General features: G+C 44.5%; 1 protein-coding gene across 10 annotated transcripts in view; it reads right to left on the bottom strand.

Moving 5' to 3' along the window:
* The window catches only part of AGAP1 (ArfGAP with GTPase domain, ankyrin repeat and PH domain 1), a 307,695-nt gene that overhangs the window by 32,911 nt on the left and 252,632 nt on the right, over nt 1–22,152 (bottom strand). For 6 of the 10 annotated variants that reach the window (XM_015634034.3, XM_015634033.3, XM_033515930.1 and 3 more), the window contains 4 exons: nt 21,637–21,714; nt 12,163–12,317; nt 10,674–10,764; nt 5,199–5,421 (listed from right to left, as the gene is read on the bottom strand). In XM_015634034.3, the coding sequence (XP_015489520.1) occupies nt 5,199–5,421; nt 10,674–10,764; nt 12,163–12,317; nt 21,637–21,714 (547 nt within the window). The remainder of the gene's footprint in view (nt 1–5,198; nt 5,422–10,673; nt 10,765–12,162; nt 12,318–21,636; nt 21,715–22,152) is intronic. The other 4 variants (XM_015634041.3, XM_015634036.3, XM_033515928.1 and 1 more) reach the window with 1 other exon arrangement.

Below are 22,152 nucleotides of genomic sequence, written 5' to 3'. Positions count from 1 at the left end.
CAGATGCCACCCAACTGCAGATGGGTTCTGGTCAGCCCTTCACAATAAAATCTTTTCTTTTCTCTTTTTTTTTTTTTTTTTTGTAATTTATTTTTAAAAACCCCCTTCCCCTGGAAGGGGAAAGGTGTCAGGCGTGGAGGAGCACTGAAAAGGCACAAAACACTGACCTCATCAGGCCAAGATCTGCCACGGAGCTGGAGCTGATGAGCACGGACAGAGGTACCCCTGGCTCCCCCAGGCCTATTCACTCCTTCTGCCAGGAATCTGCACCACAAACTGATGGCCAAAAGGAGCAAGGGCTGAGGGAGAGATGGAACACAGCAGCTCTGCAAGATCCAGGATGCAGGAGCTCTCTTTCCCTGGGCTCGCCCTTTATTTATGATGAAGGATTAATTATTTTTACAAAGAAAAGGATTAATGTTTTCATGGAAGGCATGGTGTAATATTTTTCATCCAAGTCACTCCCCAGTGAGCAGCTTGGCATCACGGCCGCTCTCCTCGGGGCAGCGCAAGCCAGGCTTTGGTGCAGGACTGTAAAACTCAGCTCAATACAGTGCAGCTGTGTAATGTTATCCCTGACACCATTAAACTGAGTTCATTAGTGAGCAAGGATCAAACCAGATCTTCCCTTGGAAGGTGAGAGTCAATTCCCGACACCGCCAGCTCCCAGCTCGTGCCTGCTCAGCCCGTGTTGGATTCTGCTGTAACCTCTGGTACCCAGAACAAACAGAGACTGCTGAGCAAACAGACCTGCTGCTCGTGCTCCAAGCCCCTCTAAAAGAGCTTAAAATTCATGGTTTTAATGGAGTCAGACATTCCAGCTGTTTGTGAATGTTCTCCAAGAGATGATGCAGTGGTGGAGCCCGATCTGTGTGTAGCTAACACAGATATCTGGCCCTGTTTGAGCAGCACAACAGGAAGCGTGGCTGGGATGGTCCCTGGATATGACCCTGCCTTCCCTCGGCTTTGCCGCCAACTTCCAGCTGCTGGAGGTGGCACATCCATCCCAACACTCCCAGGGAGACAGACATGGAGTCCTTGGGAGCTCAGGGAAGGAGGGAGCAGATAACCATCCCCCCTGGAGAGGGATGGGGGCAGCTTGTCTCCTCTGGAAAAGGCCAACACCACCTTGGGAATCAATGGTGGCAAGTGAGTCTGCAAACCAGAAGCCACATGAGCGTGAGGAGAAAGCAAAACGAGTGAGATGTGTCCAGAAAAAGCTAAATATCTGGTAGGAGTGCAAAAGGCAAAGAATTCCCAAGCTGGCATCCCCACATCTCCAACATTCCTCCATGGAGCTGCTCAGCCCCACAGGGCTCCTCCAGTGCTGCAGCACTCCAAAGCAGCATTGTGAGAACGTGCTTAAACAGTATCAATAGCAATTAGAGGGAAAATCCTGATCCCATCCCCAGCCCCAGTTAATTGTCGCAACATTGATTTACTCTAATTTGACTTCTCACTCCAAATTAAACCCGCATTACCCAAGGAGGGACCGCAGGCAAGCTCCCCCCGCTCGCCCCCTCCCCTGCAAGACAATAAATTTAATATTGAATACACTTGGAAAAAAAACCCTGGCGGTTGTTGCAGGATCCATACTGAAAGATCTTTTTCCTTTTCTCACTCTTTTTCTTTTTTTTTCTTCCTGCGAGTAATTAAAAGATGCTTTTCTTGACTAATGATTCCCCTGTTTAGGAATGGGAAGTCGATACTCCTTCACCAGCAGTCAGCTTCAATTTGTCACAGGCCTCCCGAAGTTTGAGCGGCGTTCTCGGGGCTGCTGGTAATTGCTGGAACCAATTACCAGCTCTCCAGAGCTGACCTAATCAGGGACCCACGGACACTGCAGGCCCAGCTGGTCCCTGTTCCCTTCCACACTCCAGTGCTTGCCTGGGCTTGGGTGTTCCGACGCTTCCCCAACTTTTCATGCTCACCAGAGCTGCTGTTTATTCCTCCTTCCTCCCCAAAATCCCAGCAACACCCTCAGCTTTGCCTTGTGCCGCTTCCTTGGGGATCCCACCACGCCTGTGCTCCCCAAACCTTCCAGTTCAGGGCCAGGGGCCCTCCTGGCTGCTGCTTTTCACTTACAGGGGCACTGAACGACCTGGAGATCTGCCTGAAGAGTTCCAGGATGCTTTGGGTTGGAATGGGCCTTAAAGTCCATCTCATCCCACCCCCTGCCATGGGACACCTTCCACCAGACCAGGCTGCTTGTCTTTCCATCCTGCCATGACCTGGAATTTATTAATATTAACATATATTAATTAATATTAGAGGATATACCTGGGCAATATATCCCTGGGCAATGCAGGAGGGATAATGCCTTTTGCTAAAGGCTTTGAATTTTACATACCCTCCAATCTCAGAACCTTTCTGGCCTTCAAAATAGGTGTCCAGGTTTATCTTTGCCCATGATTTGCTTGGATGATGAATTTGAAGTGCATTTGGTGGGCCAGAAAAGGATGGCAGTGGTTTAATGTGGTTTAATCACAGAATATCCTGAGCTGGAAGGGATCAAGGTCATGGAATTCAACCCCTGGTCCTGCCCAGACACCCCAACAATCCTGTGCATCCCTGGGAGCCCCTGGAGCTCAGGGCTGTGCCCATTCCCTGGGGAGCCTGGGCAGTGCCAGCACCTCTGGGGAAGAACCTTTTCCTGCTCTCCAGCCTGAGCCTGCCCTGGCACAGCTCCAGCTGCTCCCTTGGATGCTGTTCCTGGACACAGACAGGAGATGGGAGCTGTCCCTCATGAGGAAGGTGCAGGCCATGTTAAGGTCTTGAATTTGATAATATCTTATTTTTGAGCGTGCAAATTACTAAAGGGAAGCTGTACTCACAGCCTGGTGTAGCTCTGGTTTCAGAAATACTGGTGATATTCTTCTGGATAAGATTCCTTAATCACACCATGACCTGGAGGAATTTGGCAATTCCTCCTGTCAGAAACCACCTCCATGGATCCCTCCACCTTTTCCTCTACTCCACAGAAACACACAGGATGGCACTGCAAGCACAGAGTGACCACTGCCAACCTCTCCCAGGCTGAAGGGACTGCTTCAAAAGCCACATCAAGACTTTCAGGTTCATTTTAGCCCAGTCTGTGAACACTCCTTGAGCCTCCCAGCCCAACAATTCAGCATTTGTGGAGCAGCTCATTACCTTTTTTGGGGTTTTTTTGTGTCTCTAGAAATCTGTGAGCTTCCACTAATAGCTTCATCTCCAATAGAAAGACACAACATGGAAAGGTGAAACTCATGATCCCCTCTGAAAGTGTCCATTAAGGGCCCATCACAGAATCACATTCCCAGAGTGGTTTGGGTTGGAAGGGACCTTCAGGACCACCTTGTTCCACTCCCTGCCATGGACAGGGACACCTTCCACTATCCCAGGTTGCTCCAAGCCCTGTCCATCCTGTCCTTGGACACTTCCAGGGATCCAGGGCCAGTCACAGCTTCTCTGGGCACCCTGTGCCAGGGAATCCACCCTCCCAGGGAAGATTTTTGGGAAAGCAGAACCTCTACCTGAATAACTTGAATTTATTTTCTCACCACAGCTTGGACAGAAGGATTGTGATGCTGGCAGAGACCAAAGGGAAGCACAGAAGGAGGCACACACTGGGAAAAAACAGAACTTCCTGGTATTTACATGAAAAATTGCATTTCAGTCCCTGCTGCAAAGAGCAGAGGAATGGGAACAGCAAAGCAAGATTGCAATTGCTTTGTGGGAAAATTTCCACATCATCCTAATTCTACTTTTTCTAGCACCTCTTCTATCACATAAGCGTGAACCTGGACACAGAACTAGAAAATCCTATTTATAAAATGAATCTTTTTGTCCAAAAATGCTGCAGTGCAGGAGAGAAAGTGCAGTGATATCAGTGACAATCAGAATCAGCTGAATATAACCATAAAGATGCACAGAAACAAAGTGGGAATATTAAAATAAGCCCTGAAACACTAAGAGAAAAAAAGTTGATTTTCTAGAAGCAAAATTCAATCCCAAATGCATTATTAATTGAAATGGATGGTGCTCTTTCCATCACAGTCACATGGATTTTAGATTTTTCATGATGTTTATTATGTGACTACTGAAATAATGTGATTTTTCTTTTTTTTTTTTTAAATAGAATTCCAATTGAGTGCAAGCATTTTCCTTTCAGGTGTTTACAACTATTGCTCCATCTCAACTCAGCAGTAAGGAGCAACATATATTTGTGAGGTGCAAGAATAGAAAATCTCAGTATTAAAGTGATAGTAATGACTGAAAATTCATTTCAATCTACTTGATGAAATCATTGTGTGTAATAACACACAGGTATAGAGCAGACATCCCATTTCTGCCTGAATAAAACCTCTCTTTGGGGCTCTTGGAGCACTTTTAAATGCACAACCATTCATCTAAGTAGCCTGATTAATGTAGTGGCTTCATTCTCGAAGATGAACCAAAGGTGGCACCACAAATTCATTTTTCAGGGCTAACGAAATAATGCAATAAGGAACAGTTGACTTTCTTACACACATCAGCACAAACCCAGCCCTCTGCTGCAGGAGGTGGCCCAGGCATCGTGGTCTTTCCACCTGATCCAAAACTGGAAAAAGTATTCTCAAAACATCTGTCTTTGACCTCTGTCAGATTAATGAAGCATAAAACCCCCTAGTTTTAGGTAGAACACCACATCACAGGACGATTTTCAGTGTGTGGATCTCTGAGAGGCAGGTAAAACACTATTCTCAAAGGAAATACCCCCCCAGCAAGTCATGGTTTCACATAAATCACACACAGAAAAGTGACCAAGTCCATGGTGAGCAGGACTTTGAACACCTTGAGCAGAACCAAAGACCTGACAACCAGGTACAAATTCCCAAGTGAGCCTGAACCCCTGAAGGGAGATTATTAATGACAAACTGATAGTCCAAGAGGCAGGAACTTTGTGGCCCAGTGAGACAAAGGAGGACACGACAGGATAATTTAGATGGAGGAAGAAGCAGGTTTCCATCTCCCACTGAACACAAAACTGCAGAGCTGCTGAGGAAACCTTCCCAAGGGCAAGAAAGTAACGAGGTCACTCAACTTTTGCCACCCTCCACCCTGACACAGGTAGTTCCTGGGCTATAGTGAGGATATAAATAATGATTTTTCCACCAGGGAGAATTGAAAAGCGGCAGCGTCACGCGCCGGGCGAGGCGGAGAGAGCAAAAACCCACCTGGTGGAGTCTGAGGAAGGCTTGACATGGCCTTGGCTGTTCTCCTCCCACACACTGTTGGCCAGCTCGTTGCCAATGGCTGACATCACCTTGATGAGCTCGATGGGCCAATCGTCCAGGTCCAGGGAGCGCACCCGCGACAGGTGCGTGCCGAGGTTGCGGTGGATTCCTGAGCATTCGATGCAGATGAGGGCTCCCAGGTTGAGGCTGGCCCAGTCGGGGTCTGCAATCAGGACACAGCAATTAGGACAAGGGAACACCCAACAGAACCTTCCAGCTGCTGTCTGTGCCTGAAGGTTTTGGCTCTGGGGGTGGGTCTTGTCCTACAGCGCTGCTGGGAAGTCTTCCAGGGTCAGTGGAGATGCCAACCCTTTGAAGAAAACATCATGGAGTAAAGAAAAATAAAATGTGGTGTCTCAAAAGGTGTATCCCTCCATCTTCAGTCAAAAACCACTATGAATTAGAAGGGAAATGTGAAACAAAGGAAATAGAAGCATGGTGATGGGTAAAGGATGATGAAAGCCCCTCCTTGGGAATGCAGAGCTGCTCCATGGAGAAAAAAAATAGAGCCTAGAAACAATTATCTCGTGCTAACTACATCAGCTCCCTTAATAACCACCCACACCATCAGCTACGTGTGCCTCTTCCATCTGACTCTTCTCCCACCTCCAAAATCATGGAGATAAACACCAAGATGGAAATGTCCCACTTGGAACAGCCCCAGTTCCAAGGCACGAGCCAGAAGGATCCCACCCACCCCCGAAAAGGGTGAGACTGGAGCAAACCTGATCACAAGATGGGAAATTCCATTCCCCAACATGGTTCAAAGCTCTTTTGCCACTGCTCTGTGTAATTTAAATCTAGATTAGTATGGACTGCCTTCTCTCCAACAAACATTCACCTTAACAAATGCAGCTGAACACACTCAAGAGGAATTTTTGTTGTTTTTTTCTAACCCTCTGCTGTCAGATCTTTTCTTCACACCTTACTCTGTGCATCCCAAAGAAATACCCCAAATGCCAAGCAGGAAAATGGGGATTAATTAAGAGGGCAGGCAATTCTTACTTCTATCTAAACAAATTTTGGAGTTGATAGAAAAATGCATTTCCAGTGTTTCCTACTGTTCTGAAAAATTCATCCCAAGACTCGTCTTGACTTTGCGTAACCCACAATTGAAAAGCTGCTTCTGGCAGCCAAAATATGAGGAAACAAAACTTTTTCTAGTTCTTTGTCATGCCATGTTTGGACAAAAAATAGGAAAGCTCTTAATTTTAATTGTGAAGTCCCTCTTTTCACTGAAGGCATTGACTGACATTTTTCATTCAGTCCACTGAAATCTAAAAATGCAGCCAAGAAGAAAAATCCCCCATCTTATTCCACTTGAGCAGAAAAACACATCTTTTGCTTAAAAGTGCTTGTCCATACCAAGTCTTATATTATACATAATTTAATAGCTACATTATATATACACAGCATTTCAGATCTCCAAAAAATCAGGTGAGATAAAACTCCTGCTATGCTTTCCAAGATTTTGGTACAATAACTACAACAAAATCCTTTAATTCCCTAGTTCTTTAGATATCTCCATTGTTGTTTTGACACTGGAGGAACCAGTGGTGTATCTGAAACAAAATACATGAAGAAACCCCCAAAATTGCAATTTGTTGGTATAAATTTGAACACAGCAAGTATAAAATTGGGATGTGCAAACTGTGACTTGGATGAAACCCCTGACCTGCTAAGGCTGGGGTTATCCTGACAAAAATCCAAAGTGCAATGAGCTGTAAGAGGCATGAACTCAGAATGAAGCAAGAGAAGGGAATACCAACTTACATTATCTCAATTATTCTGACAGAACTGGTGTTAAGGACCTTCCCAAACACCTCTCCACTTGGAGCACGTGCAGTGCATCTTGTACTGAAAAAATTCTTTGTATATTCACCTGCTTCAGGGCATCACAGAGTGGTTTGGGTTGGAAGTGGAAGTTACAGCACTGCTACAACTGAAGGAGTCCCCCAAAACAACAAGCAGGAAGTTCCATGAAATTTTACCAAGATGTTATTTTCATTTTCAACAACCTGACAACACACAGCTGAGTGGGAAAGTGGCAAATGAGGAAAGGCAAGGCCTGAGCTCGTTATAGAAATGAAAATTGTTATCATCAATTCACACCACAAGTGGTTAAAAGCTGTAATTATTCAAGGTTGGGGTTTTTTTGCTTTTAAGATGATACAAACCCAGCTCCCTTTTCCTGCTGGTGGTGAGAGTAGTTCTGAATTGGAGGATGCTCACAAGCACGTGGCAGGCGTGGACATCAAGGTTTGATGGTAAAAGGAAGAAAAAGCCCACTCTAATGCAGCTAGAGGTGCTTTACTTAAAACTGGTCAAATAAAAAATGAGCTTTTTAGCACCACTGAATATATCCAGATTACAATTTTCAGCTGTTCATATTCTGAAACACGCTTGGCTCCCTCCTTCCCTGAAAACCTCTTCCCCACTTTTGACTCACACCTCAATCAGCTTCACCATTTGGAGGTGAAAATCCTCTTAGGAGAATAACCCCTCCCCACTCTCTCCTTCATCCCTTTGCATCCAAGGAGGCTGATGAAAGGCTGAACCTTCCTGAGGTCAGCAGCTGTAAGATATCCCTGGGCTGAGCAGGGGGAATTGCTGGAAGGAGGAGCAGAAGAGTCAGGGAAGGAAGAAGCAGGGGTGAAGGCATCTTGAGATGCAGCAGAAGAGAGAGAAAAGTTTGCAACTCTCCTATTCTTTGAGAGTTTTTTTTTTTTTCTATTCTGCATGAAAAGTTTAATTCTATGATGGGTAGGACAAGACTGCCCAAATTTATATCTCAGTGTTTGGTTTTCAAATACAAGATACACCAGAGTCAGTGATCAGACTCCTAGACAGGAAAACTCAGGATGAGAATCCATGTTTTTAAACCCTCCCTATTTTATTCTACAACACCAAAGACCTGATATTCCATGTTCTCCAGATATCTTGAAGTAAGTGACTCATATTTACCCTCTGGCAGAGCCAAAATCCAAAAATTCAGCTGTTTGCCCAAACAACTGGATCACCTTGGGAGGCTTCTCCAGACAAAGCCAGCACCGGGACTCTGCTGCTTTGGGAAAAGGCAGCACCAGTTTCCTTTTGAAACATGAAATCAGATCTTGGGCACAAACTCCAGCTCCTAAAGAGCACCTTGCCTCTTCTCTTGCTCAGGGATGGGAATGTTAGAAGGAGAATATTGGATAATTTCAGCTGGAGGCTGCCAAAGGGCCGGGATTCTGGCAGCACACAGTTGGATTAACATCCAACAAGGCAGAATTCCCCGATGAAACAAAAGTGCTGCATCGAGTGCTCAAAAGGCAAAGAGCTCCAGAAAGAGGAGGAATGAGACTTCTGAAGTGCAAGATTGATGGCTCCTGAATAGAGCTGAGGGATGGCAACATCTCACACTCCTGTGCTCCCAAACATCTGGCTCTGTGGAGATGTGAACAACGTGAGAGCTCCACGGTGTGGAGTGCTGGGGTTTGTGATGTTAAGAGCTTCAGGGTAAGGACCTGGCAAGGCAGGAAGGGAGGCAAGGGAATAAAATAAAGCAAAGCCCAGCAGAAAAATCTGAGGTTCACCTCCTGTGTGTGTGTGTGTTCACATTTTAAGATCCATTGCTTTGGAAACATCTCACATTTTTTTCCAAAGGAATGACAGTGGCCTTAAAATCAGGAAGGTCAAATAGCAAGAGGAGTCAAAGAGGGTTTAAATCATCTCTGAGAATACAAACAAGTCCAGCTGAGATTCCAGAATCATCCCCCCTTAAAAGCTACAAGACAGAGTGTTGCCAGAATGGGCTGTCCCACTCTGCCCTCTCCCAGAACATGTTCCTGGCACATCCCTGCTGCTGGCACCACGCACGGGGGCCAGCTTGACCCATGAGCAATCTGGCTGAAAACCAGATTGGTTTGGGGGGGAGAAAAAACCCAAAAAAGCAAAAATAAAAAGAGTGCTGCTTTCTTGCATAAGTGTTTTCCTGATTAAACATCCAGCCTGGCTGCATAAATCCTGGGATATGTGCATAGCTGGGGAGAGAAACACAAGCCTTGGGCATAGTGTGGAGTCTGGGTAGAGCTGAGATGGATCAGAAGGATGTTGTGGAAGTTGTCTGCATCTTACAGATTTATAATATAACACCTCATAAATGTATATCTATAAAAATAGAATATATTAGTGTATTTTATAAATTTGTACCTAGTTAGCAAGGCTAGGAAAATGCCACCCACAGTGGAGCAGGACTCAGCACCACTCCCACCGTGGGCAGCTCAGAGGCAGCAGTGAGTACTTCAAATGAGCTAAATATCCATGTAGGTCACTCCCAGACCCCCTCCTCCTCACCCACAGCACACCACCCTTCCTGCCTTCCTCCTGAGCTGCATCAAAGCTTTGGGGGAAATCTCAATGACTGCCAGGTCACTATGAAAGCACACTAATAAATAAGACTCGCTTTGGGCTCCAGGTGCTAAAATACTGCTCAAACCAAGCTTTTCCCTGGCTTAGCACGTGCTGAATCACTTAGAGTGAAAGCAGAGACCAAATTATTGGTGCAGAAGCACCTGCACTTGTGTACAAATGTTCTTTTTACACTGGGGTGTCATAATGGCTTAGACCAGGAGCCAAAATCCCAAGCAGCCAATCTTTAAAGATAAAATTCACACCTGAAGAAAAATAAATGAATATTTTTTCCATTTTAAGCATGTGTAAAAATTGCAAGGAAAGTTCTGACTTCCAAATATCAAAGAAATAAAAATGCACAAGTTCTCAGTCCTTCAGCTCCTACAACTAATTGCTTTAGAGCAAGAGAACTTCCTTTCTGTGGCTTTGTTGCAAACCCCTGGAACTAAAAAGCACCAGAATAATGGCCTCAGTCGGGGTTAGTGAGGTGAAGCACAGCTCAAAGTATTCCTGAGAACACTCTTCTGAACACTAAGTATATGTTTTAAAAAATAAAAAAGAAAGGGGGAAAGAAACACAAAGGGGAAGGAAAAAAAAATAAAAAAAATCTGAAATCAGTTTTCTAGTATCCAGATATAATGAGCAATGACTTTGGTTTCTTCTGACAAGCAAGCCTAAAAAAACCAAACCCTAAAAACAGCAATCAAGCTCTGGCTCTTTGAAAATATTACCATGGCATGTGTGCCCTCACCATGGAAAACAGGAGGGAAATGGAAGGGACTGATGTCAAACAGCAAACTTTCTGCCTTTTCTTTGAAGGCAAGTACAGAAATGCTGACATTCAACGTGGAACAACGAGGGGAAAAATATCAGGATGCACTTGATGTGGCAGATATTGAGTATGAATTAAGCAAACTCCTTGAGGAAGCAGAAATGTGGCAGAGGGATGTCCCAGCAGGGAGGCCAGGGCTGGTGTTCCCCCAGGAACACCAAGGAGAAGAGGTCAGAGCTGGCTGTACTCACTCTGTGCCTCGCAGTCCACGCAGTGGGAGTTGCCTCTGATGTTCCTGATGGACTGCAGGGCCATGGCCTCGTTCTGGCTCGTCAGGCGCGACTGCGGGGAGGGAAAGACATCAATGAGCAGCAAGAACCCAAAAACCCCAAATGACACAACTGCCAGCTGAATGAACAGCAAACCCCAAAGCTCAGCCCAAGGTCAAATCAATATGGTCAAGGAACCTCAAGTCTTGATTTGCCTCTCAAGGAACAGAAATCCTTTGGCTTTTGGGGTCTCCAGCCTGGATTTTGACAGAGGGAAATCGAGCTTGAGAATGAACCCTGCTCTCCCCAAGAGCAGCAGCCACACTGTAGGTTTGCTTCTTGAGATAAATGAGACAAGAATATTATTTTACAAGATCAATTTCTTTTATTGATGTGTGTGCTTGTGCTAATGAAGACTAAGGGAAGGTTTGCAGAAGCAGCTGGAACTTTTTCATCATCCAAAGGTCAGATTTTACCAGTTTAAGTGCTCCCCACGATGACCTGCTCATGACCTCTGCCTGGGGAGACTCACCTGATGTCCTGATGCACTTCTGCTCCACTCAACTAAACTGCCCTGAGGGCTCCCTGAGGTGTCATTTAAGCAGGACTTGTGGATGTCCATGACACAACTTCCATGGGACACCTGCTAAACCTGTCCAGCCAACTGCCCCTCGCTGTTCCAGCCAGTTCTTCTGACATGCCTTGGGAACCCAGTGAGAAAATCCTCTCTGAGCCATTGCCCAGCCACTCTTTAACCTTTTGTATTTATCTTTTTATGGAGGTGTTAATGTACAAACTTCCCCTTCTGTGCTCTGGTAACACACACATATCAGAATGTGTGAACCCATGCAGAGCAAGAAACATGTAAGCTGTGATTTTCCTCCATCTCAGGAATATATTTTGGAAATAAACCCATTTTTTAACACAAAATGGGAAGTAAATTGTGTTATGATGATGGTAATTACTGGTGTTTGATCTCCTCTGGCACACCAGGGCAATGAAAGCAGGCATTCATTTAAAAATATGAGTCTCTTCCTTGCAGTATAAAATCATGAAAGGCAACTGTTAGGTGGGTAATATTAAAGGATCTACAGTTCTGGACAATTATTGGCCATTTCTCTCCCTCAATCACCACTCAGGACCTTGCTCTCTCCTGTGAAGTGTTTACAGAAACCTGCACTCACGACAGAAATTCTCCCAAAAATGAGCATTGGTTGAAGACATCTCAGATTTTAAACATTTGTTTTGACAGGAAAGGTGAGCAAATTCCTTCTGTCATCAAAGGAAAGCATTCCAAGGGGGAAAGCTGCTCCTCCAGACCATGTTCTTCCTTCAGAAAGCTCCAACCCTGCTCAGCTGTGGGGGTAACACACACACACACATCTTGAGGAGCTTAAAATGCACAATTTGCTGTCATCCTAATGATCACCTCTCCCATGGCTTGTGGCCAGTGTCACTCTGTGCTCCATACCTTGTTCTTGCTGCTCTCACAGGACTGTAAACTGGCCAGGATCTGGCTCTCTATGGCTTGGACCCACGCGTCCCTCTCTTCGTAGGTGGTTGCTTCAAAGTGCCAAGTCTGGCCCGTGAGAGAGACGATGATAAACTCAAAGTTTTCTTCTTGCTCTGGGGGAAAATAAAATAAAGAAATGTAATAGGAAGAAAAGACTAAGTTAAGGATAGTGAAAAGTAGCTAAAACAACCTTGGGTTGCACAGAACTTCAGTTACACAATGGTTTTAAGCTGCAGGAGGGCAGATTTAGATGGGATATTGGGGAGAAATTCCTCCCTGGGAGGGTGGGCAGGCCCTGGCACAGGGTGCCCAGAGAAGCTGTGGGTGCCCCTGGATCCCTGGAAGTGTCCAAGGCCAGGTTGGAGGGAGATTGGAGCAACCTGGGATAGTGGAAGGTGTCCCTGACCATGGCAGGGGGTGGAAATGGATGATCTTGAAGGTCCCTTCCAATCCAAACAGTTCTGGGATTGTGCAAATCCTGTAAGTGCAGGTCTGGACACAAGGTTTGAGGCTGGATCCTGCCCTGTGCAGTGCACCAGGAAACAACCAGGATCCACTGCTTTTTCTCTTCAAATGCTGTGCAGATAAAGCACTGGTTTGGGTAAATCCCTGTGTTTGTGAGTTTGGGATTGAGCCTGTACCTTAATCAAACATAAAATGCCCAACAAACGTAATTGAAATTTAAACCTGAGATGCTAAAAGCTGCATAATGTAAAAATCAAAGGGTGCCACAAAATAAAAGCTGAACAAACCACAAGGAGCTGACAATACAGAAAATGTATCAATTTACCATCTTCTTTCAACCAGTTTTTACAAGCACAGATATATTAAAGCAGATGTGGACATTTTCTCTTCTACATCATAAATACTGGGATAATACTACTACTAATAATAATGCTGGGCTATAATACAGGATTAAAATCAGTTCAACCTATTCAACATCCACATCCGACATGGGAGATGAGAAAATGATCTGACAAGGCAGGAGAGAGGGTCAGTGAAATATCCTTAGGGCTACTGGAGGATAAGGACAAGTATTCAGGCCAGAGAAGCAGCACATGGAAATAGCAGCAGAACTGAAATAAATGGACACACACACCCCACCTACACATGGGACACCAATGCCAAATTAAAAAAAATCAAGGAAGCTGAAAGAGAGAAAGTGCAATTGGGAAGGGCTGGCACGAAGCATGAAAGGAAAAGAATAGAGCACAAAATTCTGGGGAACATCAGCCATAACGAGCTTCAGAAAGAACATTTTGTCCGATAATGAGTTATTATATATTCAGAGCCATGACACTACTGTGTTCCCTCATCATCCATAAACATGCAAAGATCAGGGACGAATCCAGCACCAGATTTAAAGACAGCACTGCTGCCTGCTGGCAGTTGTGTTCCCAAGCTGTGGGACAAGGGGTTTTCTTGGATAAGCTCCATGTCAGCAAGGCCAGTGCCTGCAGCGCTCCAGGGATGCCTCAAAAACAGCAGGAGTGACTTGGCACCTTGAGGTGGGGATAAATAGGGAGCTGAAGGCTATTTTCAAGTGCAGGAAGGCACTGATATAGAACAGGGTATAGGATAAGTGGGAAAAGAAATCATGGAACATCCAGAGTGGGAAGGGATCCAGAAGGATCAAGCCCTGGCCCTGTACAGACACCCCAACAATCCCACCCTGGGCATCCCTGGGAGCTCCTGGAGCTCTGGCAGCCTCAGGCTGTGCCCATTCCCTGGGGAGCCTGGGCAGTGCCAGCACCTCTGGGGGAAGAACCTTTCCCTGAGATCCAACCCAAACCCCACTGACACAGCTCCATGTCATTCACTTGGGTCAAAGATGAATGATGCAACTGCACAGCTGCAACTGTTCCATTTTAGCAACACTGTGTTCCAAACAGGCAGGTACAAACATTACCCAAAACACTGTGAATTAATCATGGACTAAGCCTCATTTATCAAGGAGAGCTTTCAGGGATTTGTGAGGAAGATCTAAGAGGAACTACTCCACAATAAATGAAGTTACATTCAGTCCTGTGCACTGTCTCCTGTAGGACAATGCAGTTAAATTCTCTGCAGCACCACTGAATCCTCTGATCTCCTTAATAAAGCTGGTAACACATGCATGGAGCTGGTTTGCCCAGGAGAAATAAGCCCAGGAGAGCTGCAGCAAGTTTTCAGGTGGGGCTGGAAGGATATTTTGAGGTCCAGAGAAGAAAAGTGAGCTGGGTGAAGGGGCTGGAGCCCCAGGAGGGACTGAGGGAGCTGGGAAAGGGGCTCAGCCTGGAGAAAAGGAGGCTCAGGGGGAATTTCTGGCTCTGCACAAGTCCCTGACAGGAGGGGACAGGCAGGGGGGTTTGGGCTCTGCTCCCAGGGAACAGGGACAGGAGGAGAGGGAACGGCCTCAGGATGGGCCAGGGGAGCTCAGGTTGGACACCAGGAGGAATTTCTCCATGGAAAGGGGGGTCAGGTATTGAAGGGGCTGCCCAGGCAGGTTTGCAGTGCCCATCCCTGGAGGGCTTTAAAAGATTTGTAAATGTGACTCCTGGGGACACAGATTAGTGGTGAATGTGGCAGTGCTGGATTAACTGCTGCCCTTGATGGTCTTGTAGGCCTTTTCTAATAATTCTAACTTTAATAATTCCATGATTCTACATCCACTGAAGCTTCAGATTCACTCCCCAAAAAGCTGTGCTGGTTGAAGACATCTTCCCTAATTTTTTCTGCTTAAACACACCAGTATTTTTTTTTTCCCCTCAAGCTGAACTGTGAAACAAAGCAGCAGTGCCTGCTCCACATCACCTCCAGGGCAATTCCTTCAGAAGACAAGGAACAAACCTGTTCCTGTACGTCCTTAAGCACAGCATGCAGGAACAGGAAAATCCAGGCGGGAGGATGAAGTTGTTCACTTTTACTCTTCAGTCAAATTATAGGTTGTGCTATTTAAATCCCTGTGAGCCCAATCACAAAATTTTATTAAACAGTTTTCCATGTTTAACAGTTATTCATGGAAAGGTCCACTATAATAGTATTTTAGCACCATCAACCTGTCGAAATCAACCTGCCCAATTACTCCAAACTACATTAATAACACCGGATATTACACTAATTGTGTCCAGTTTCTATGCAGACGAGGTCTCGTGGGGCTAATTTTGCATCCTCAGGGGCAAGCAACTCAGCCATCAGCCTGATTTCACCAGGAATCCCTCCTCATTACACAAGTCCAGGCTGTCAAACTTTTTTTTTTTTTTTAAGAAAAAAAGGTTAATGGGCCAATCAGTCATCAATTATTTCCTGGAAGGGCAGCAGAGGAAGGGTTAAAGTGTGAAGAACCAGCTGCCACCGACTTCCATTTGGTAGTTATTATCAACAGGAGATGTCTAAAATGCTGTTGTTGTTTGCTTTGCTTGTTTTTTTTTTGAAGAGGGAAGGGTGGCTGGGATGGGAAATAAACCAAAACTGTGACATTGTGATGATATGGAAGGAAAAGAACAAGAAATTTTTTTTTCTTTTAGTGGAAGCTGGCATGGAATCAGTGAATTTTAGGGTGCCCAGCTGTGGCTGCCCCATCCTTGGAAATGTTCCAGGCCAGGTTGGACAGGGCTTGGAGCAACCTGGGATAGTGGAAGGTGTCCCTGCCCATGGCAGGGGGTGGAATGGGATGGGCTTTAAGGTCCCTTCCAACCATGCTGGGATTCCAGCACTCTTCTCACCATCATCTTTCCATAGTCAACTGCATTTAACCCAAGTTCATGTTTATTCTGCTCTGCCAAAAAACCAGACACTGCCACAGCCCACCCACTTCTGGAAAACAAAGAGAGAAAATTTCTTAGAAGCAATGGATTGTGGAGGAAAAAACACATGTTCAGGGCAGGGCCTCACTGCCTTTCTCCATCCCACATGTTTGTGATGTGGGACTGAGATCAGGTTTAGAAAACCACACTGAAAATTACCACAGGATACAATTAGTCTGTAACTTGTTCCAGAGAACTCCATTTTAAGTCTGTGGAATGCAGGGGAAACATGTCCAGAAGCACTCACACCTCTTGGTATCTCTCAGGAATGGCTCTAAATCATGTGCACAAATCAGCTTGGTCTCCATTTCCACTCCCCACCTATTTTACTCTCAATGTTAAGAACTGCATAAATAACCACTGACACTTTGCACCAGTGATGGGCACAGTTCAGTCACAAAATCCCAGAAGATCAGCTTGGAAGGGACGTCAAGGATCACCTGGTCCAACCTTTCAGCACAGAAAGTCAACAGGAGGCAAGGGCTCCTTTCTGCCCTGCAGAAATCACACCCATCCTAAAAGTTGGCTTTTAAACAAATAAATATTAAGGTATTTCTAAGAGGCATTTATGAATATTTTGCCAGAACCAGGATTAAGATCTGCCTTCCAGGCCAGCCAGGCTGTGTATTTGGATCTCTGCCCAACACAGCTGTCTGATAGCAGAGGCTGCTGCTAATTAACAGTAACTCATCACGCGCATCTGGAGGGTGCTGCCACTCACACAGGAAACACTTCCCAGGAACAAGAAGTCAAGTGCAGCAGCAAAACCCCCTCGAGGACGTGTTTCAAATGCTCCTGAAGCACCTTCAAGAGCTGAGGTTACAGCCTGAATCCCAGCCAAGCCTGCCTCAAGTAACACCCAGACCTATTTAAGCTCCTTTTTCATCGCCTCCTCCTCCCTCTCCTGAAATCTCCTGAAAATCTCTTTTGCTCAAGCACCATAACCCTTCATCCTTTCAAAAGGAGGAGAGGGAAGAGCTGCTGGGGTGCCCTGGCAAGCAACAGGAGTTGTTTACAACACACAATTTGTTTACAACATGTTATTTACGTGCCACGCGTGTTAGGTCGCGTTACCTTTTGCCACTGGGTGTGAATTACCCCCCTCACTTGGCAGATAAGTATGTTTATTAGCAGCCTCAATTAAGGAAATATTTGTGCCATGTCCCACTGGGCATGGCTATGCTAATACTTCTATCCCCTTTCCAAACCCAGTGTCTAAATCTAATTAGTTTTGAAAATCAACCCTATCAGGACAATGGAGCTCTGCTATGGCTTGCCCACAGCTCTTGGTAAAGGTTGTGTTCCACTGCAAGAGTTTTATTCTGTTTTATATCACGATTATCTCAGTACTGCTGAAAGGCTGAAGGCAATGAAGCCCTCTGCCTCATGGGCTCAATGTTTTATTTGGGTGCCAAGACAGCACAAGTTAAAAATTTTTTAAAATTCAATTTAGACAGACAGGATTAACTTCCTGCATGGGCTCAGCAGCATGGCAGCAAGAGCATCACTTTGAACCAAAAGTATTTTGTTTTTTCCAAACAAAAAAGTTTTCCCTCAGTGCCCAGCAAATCCAACCAAAATTACACATGCAACAATGAGGATGGGAAAAATCAGGATTTAATATATTTATGCATGCAGAGCATAGGCATTTAATTCTTTAAAGACAATCCTTCCTGCTGTGCTGCAAAATCAGAAAATCACAGAATGGTTTGGGTTGGAAGGGACCATAAAGATCATCCAGTTCCACCCCCTGCCATGGGACACCTTCCACTATCCCAGGTTTCTCCAGGACTGTCCAACCTGCCCTTAAATTTGTTGATATAGAAGAAGTGATTCTGTATTTTAATAATACTGCCATGTTAACAGCTACTCTTAAAACCAGAGTGGGTTTTTTTAAAGCAAAACCTATTTTTCCTCCTAAAGAAGCAAAGAATTGCTTTGAGCTTGGCTTCCTGCAATAGGGAGCACCTGGGACTTTCTCATTTGTCAGTGGCTTCCTATGGAAAAAACCCCAAAATTTGACAACTAAAAAGCTTAGGCAAACTCTGAAATGAAAGAAAGATTTCTTGTAATGAGCTAGAACTGATGGAGGAGGTAACTCTGAAATTTTGGGGCAAGGTGGAGGTTGGGCTCTGCTCCCAGGGAACAGGGACAGGAGGAGAGGGAACAGTCCCAGGCTGGGCCAGGGGAGGCTCAGGGGTCCCCTGAGCAGGAATTTCTCCATGGAAAGGGGGGGTCAGGCCTTGGAGTGCAATGCCCATCCCTGGAGGTGCCCGAGGAAGGCCTGGATGTGGCTGCTCTGGGCTGGTGACAAGGTGGGCATCGGGCACAGGCTGCACTCAATGACCCTGGAGAGCTTTTCCATCCTCAGGGATTCTCCAACACCCTCAGAAGGTTGGGTCCTTCAGCTGGGATCCCACACCTGGTGAAAATCCCAGACAAAACATTATTTTTGTTGTGAAACAGCCAGGAGAGAGCAGCCCCTCTGATGGGGAAGCTCAAGCACAGAGTCCCCCCACACTAGGGACCACTGAGGCTGTAGGATTTTAGCTTCTCTATTTTCCAGATATCTGTAATCCTGCAGTTCTTTAGGGTGTAACTCTGAACTCCATATACAGTGATAGCTACTTTATTATTATTTACTTTAACTATTAGTTATTCCCATTTTGGTCAGACACAACAATTCCTCTCCAGGCCTGGCAGTGGAGGACACCTCACTCAGACATGCAAACAAAAAGTGAGCTGGGGACAGCAAACTTGGGGTAAATGACTTAATTACCCCTAGCTGTAATTGGAAGATTAACCCCCAATATGCAAATGGACCAAACTTATAAAATTGTGAAAACCCATCATCCCTTTTTTGGGAGTAGTCACTGGAGGGGGCTTTGCCTGCCCTTAATGTACCTGAAGGCCCTTCAATAAATTTAACAGATTTATTCTCTGAATTTTGTCTGGCCTCTGTTTTCAGGCTGAAAAAGGCATCACCATCACCTCCCCCAGCACAACTGCAGCACCTGGGCAGTTAGAAATTAGAAAAATATTAGAAAAAAATTAGAAAAATAATATGAAAATAATGTTCCTCTGGCTATATGGTTGCTCTCATGTATTTTCTGAAGCATTGGCAGGAAAATCTCCAAGTGCCAGGAGAATATACCTCAAATCCTGCCTGCATGGCAAACATCACATTCTCTTTTGCAGCACTAATGCTGCTTGACTGGACAGTCCATGGTGCAAAGGCTAGAGAAGACCCCATATCTTTTGCCTTTTTAGTGTGGACATTGATATTCATGTTGAAGAAATGCTGGGCAATGAGTAGTAAGAAACTAGAAGGGTGACATTTCCTGGCAGAATCTAAACAGGCATCTCAGACATATCCCTGCCAGTTTTTTTGTCCAGCTCCACCTGAGATGTGCCCACCTGGCAGCACACACACAAGCCCTAAACATACCAGGAGGCTGCTAAAAATGATGGAAGAGCTTTTCAAACCTGGGCTGAACCTGACAGAAAAGCTTTTGGTGTGGAAATAGGTGTGAGTGCAACTGAGCAAGCGTGTGCCAAGGACCAAAGCAGATTTGTTATTCTGGACTGTCATTTCCCATCATCGTTCTCTTTTTTGAAGGCATAATTATCTAAACATGTGGTTTTTAATACTTACAATGCTCATTAACTCCACATTTGCATGTCTCACCATTCCAGCTCAAAGCTATGAACATTGAACCTACAGCTTTTGGTGCTGGGGCGGGGGGAATAAAACATCCAAAAAAATGATACATTTGCCCAATTTTAGAATTTCATTTTGATGCTGTGTCTCAAAACTTTTTGGGCCATGGCCAGCAGGTCCATGATCCCATACCAAGGTGCCTTCAGCACTAAGTTTGATTAGTAATATAGAAGACTCCTTAAATTAGACAAGTCCTAAAAAAAGTTGATCTGTAAAACACAAGGGAATTCCACGTATTTGTTCCTCTGCTGCAGCTAATTAACAGGTAGATAAAAAAATCACAGGCTTCTCAAGCACTAAACCTGTAATAACAAACATACCTGATCAAAGCAAAAATTGGGCTGGGAGGTATAAACAGCATATAGAAAATTTAAAATTGTTGAAGTGTCTATGTGGACAAAAAAGACAAAACTTATGAATATCTGACAGTCACTTTCTGTCTTTTCATATTTTCCATTACATATTTGAAAAGACAACAAAAGGATCAAACCAGCCAAATTAGGAGCTCTGAAAGGCAATAATTTTACACTTAGGCTGAAAAATGAAATAAGATTATAGTTAAAAAGAAATAAAATAAGCTGTTTAAACAAGCTGGAATAAAAACCCCACTTTTGTTTCCTGTGCACACTTTGGCAGGGAGAGCCAGGCCCCTGCCAGCAGCCTGGGCTGTAATTGTGCAAAAAAAGGACGGTGATATAAATCACCAAAGGTTAATGATCAGGATGTGAACAGAGGGACTTGTTTACAGAAATAGCATGCAATTTAAAATTTACAAGAGATTTAATGCCACTGCTTGGCAATCACTAAAATCAACAGCCCAGAAAACAGTGACATTAAGAAAAATATTACAGTTATAATCATTCCAAAATAAGTCAATTAGTGTTAGGGCATGCGCTCGCGATTACTTGACCCATTTGGTTCGCACTTAAGTGAAGAGAAAAAAAAATCCCCCTCCCTGATAGCGAGATTACTGAGTTGTGACCTATTTTGCATTCCCTGTTCCTTACACCATCCCTCTTCCATGCTGCTGGAGATGGTGGTGGTGGGTTTTTTTTCCCTCCCCCCCTCTCCTCTTTGCTTGGTTTCTGAGTCATTCTGACCTTTGACATTTGTAATAATAATAAAAATATATATGTATTAAAAAAAAAAAAAAAGGGAGTTTATAATTGTGTTGTTCAAATGAAGGTGGAGAGGGGAGGGGGGGTGGAAATAAATACATAAAATTCCATGTGCTATTATACAAAAGGCATGATGGCTGTCTTGGGTGGGGAAAAAAAAAAAAAAGCAATGTAAGTCAATTTGTGAACTTTGGCACTGGGTGACCTTTAGAAATACAACAATATCCAGAATTTACAAGCAAGAGTAGCACATGCAAATGACCCGGCACTGTCTCGCCTCTGGATTAGAGCTGCAAAGAGCATTATGGAGAAGGCTTGCACAAAACAAATTAAGATTGTTACTTAAATGTCATGGCACACTATTGTATTTGGCTACAGATCATTACACCTGATACTAACACTTTTAAAAACGGTAATAACTTGGGAAATATTACATTGTGCCCACATGGAGAAAGGGAAAATATATATATATATATATGTATCTCTTAAAAAAAAAATAAAATAAAGGGAGAAAATGGATTCCTGAAGTAATTTAAACATCAGCACTCCACGACTAGAGGGAAAGGTCAAAATTTAAGTAAGCTGAAAGGAACATGAATGGCAAAATAAAAGGCACCAACAGAAAGATGAAAAGACCAAGTGGAATGACTCTGCAAACACGGGGTGGAAACAAACACGCATGCTTGGGGCAAATCTCATTTCCAGGGGGAGAGGGAGAGAGAGGCAAGGAGGGTGAAATTGTGGAGAAGTGGGTTAAAAAAAGGTGGGGAGAGAGGAGGTGTTTGTCTGGGACGGGTGTGTTTGTTACCTTCGGTGTTGGTGCTGCTGCTGCTGTAAATATTTCGCAGGCTACCAACACGGTTTAGTTTCCAAGCTTTGCGTTTGGCTGCGTCCAGAGAGCAGGAGGGGAAGAGAGAGAGAAAAAAAAAACAACAAAAAAAGAGAATAAAAATAAAGAAAAAAGAAGGGGGAGGAAGAAAAAAAACAAAAATTTTTTTTTTTTTTTCAATGAAAAAAGTGAGGAAAGAAACATCAAAAAGCATGTAAAGTAAAATACAAGCACGAGCCTGTTCACACACAGAGAAAATGCACACAAGGACCACTCAGCCCCTGCAATCCAGGGCCAATGTGGAAAACCTCGTATTCAGTCATTCAGAGTGATTCTTCTTTCAGTCAACATGACACAATTTGACAAGATTAAATGGATCTGCTATTGGAATAGACAAAACAGACCAGCAGAAGTTAAAAAAAAAAAAAAAAAAAAGAAAAAAAAAAAAAAAAAAAAAAAGAAAAAAAAAAGGGCAGGAAATCTTTGTGCAGAAGA

Source organism: Parus major, chromosome 7 (assembly GCF_001522545.3).
Source record: "Parus major isolate Abel chromosome 7, Parus_major1.1, whole genome shotgun sequence".
Classification (NCBI taxonomy): Eukaryota; Metazoa; Chordata; class Aves; order Passeriformes; family Paridae; genus Parus; species Parus major.
The sequence above is the reverse complement of the archived record's forward strand: the minus strand, read 5'-3'. Positions and strand labels throughout refer to the sequence as shown.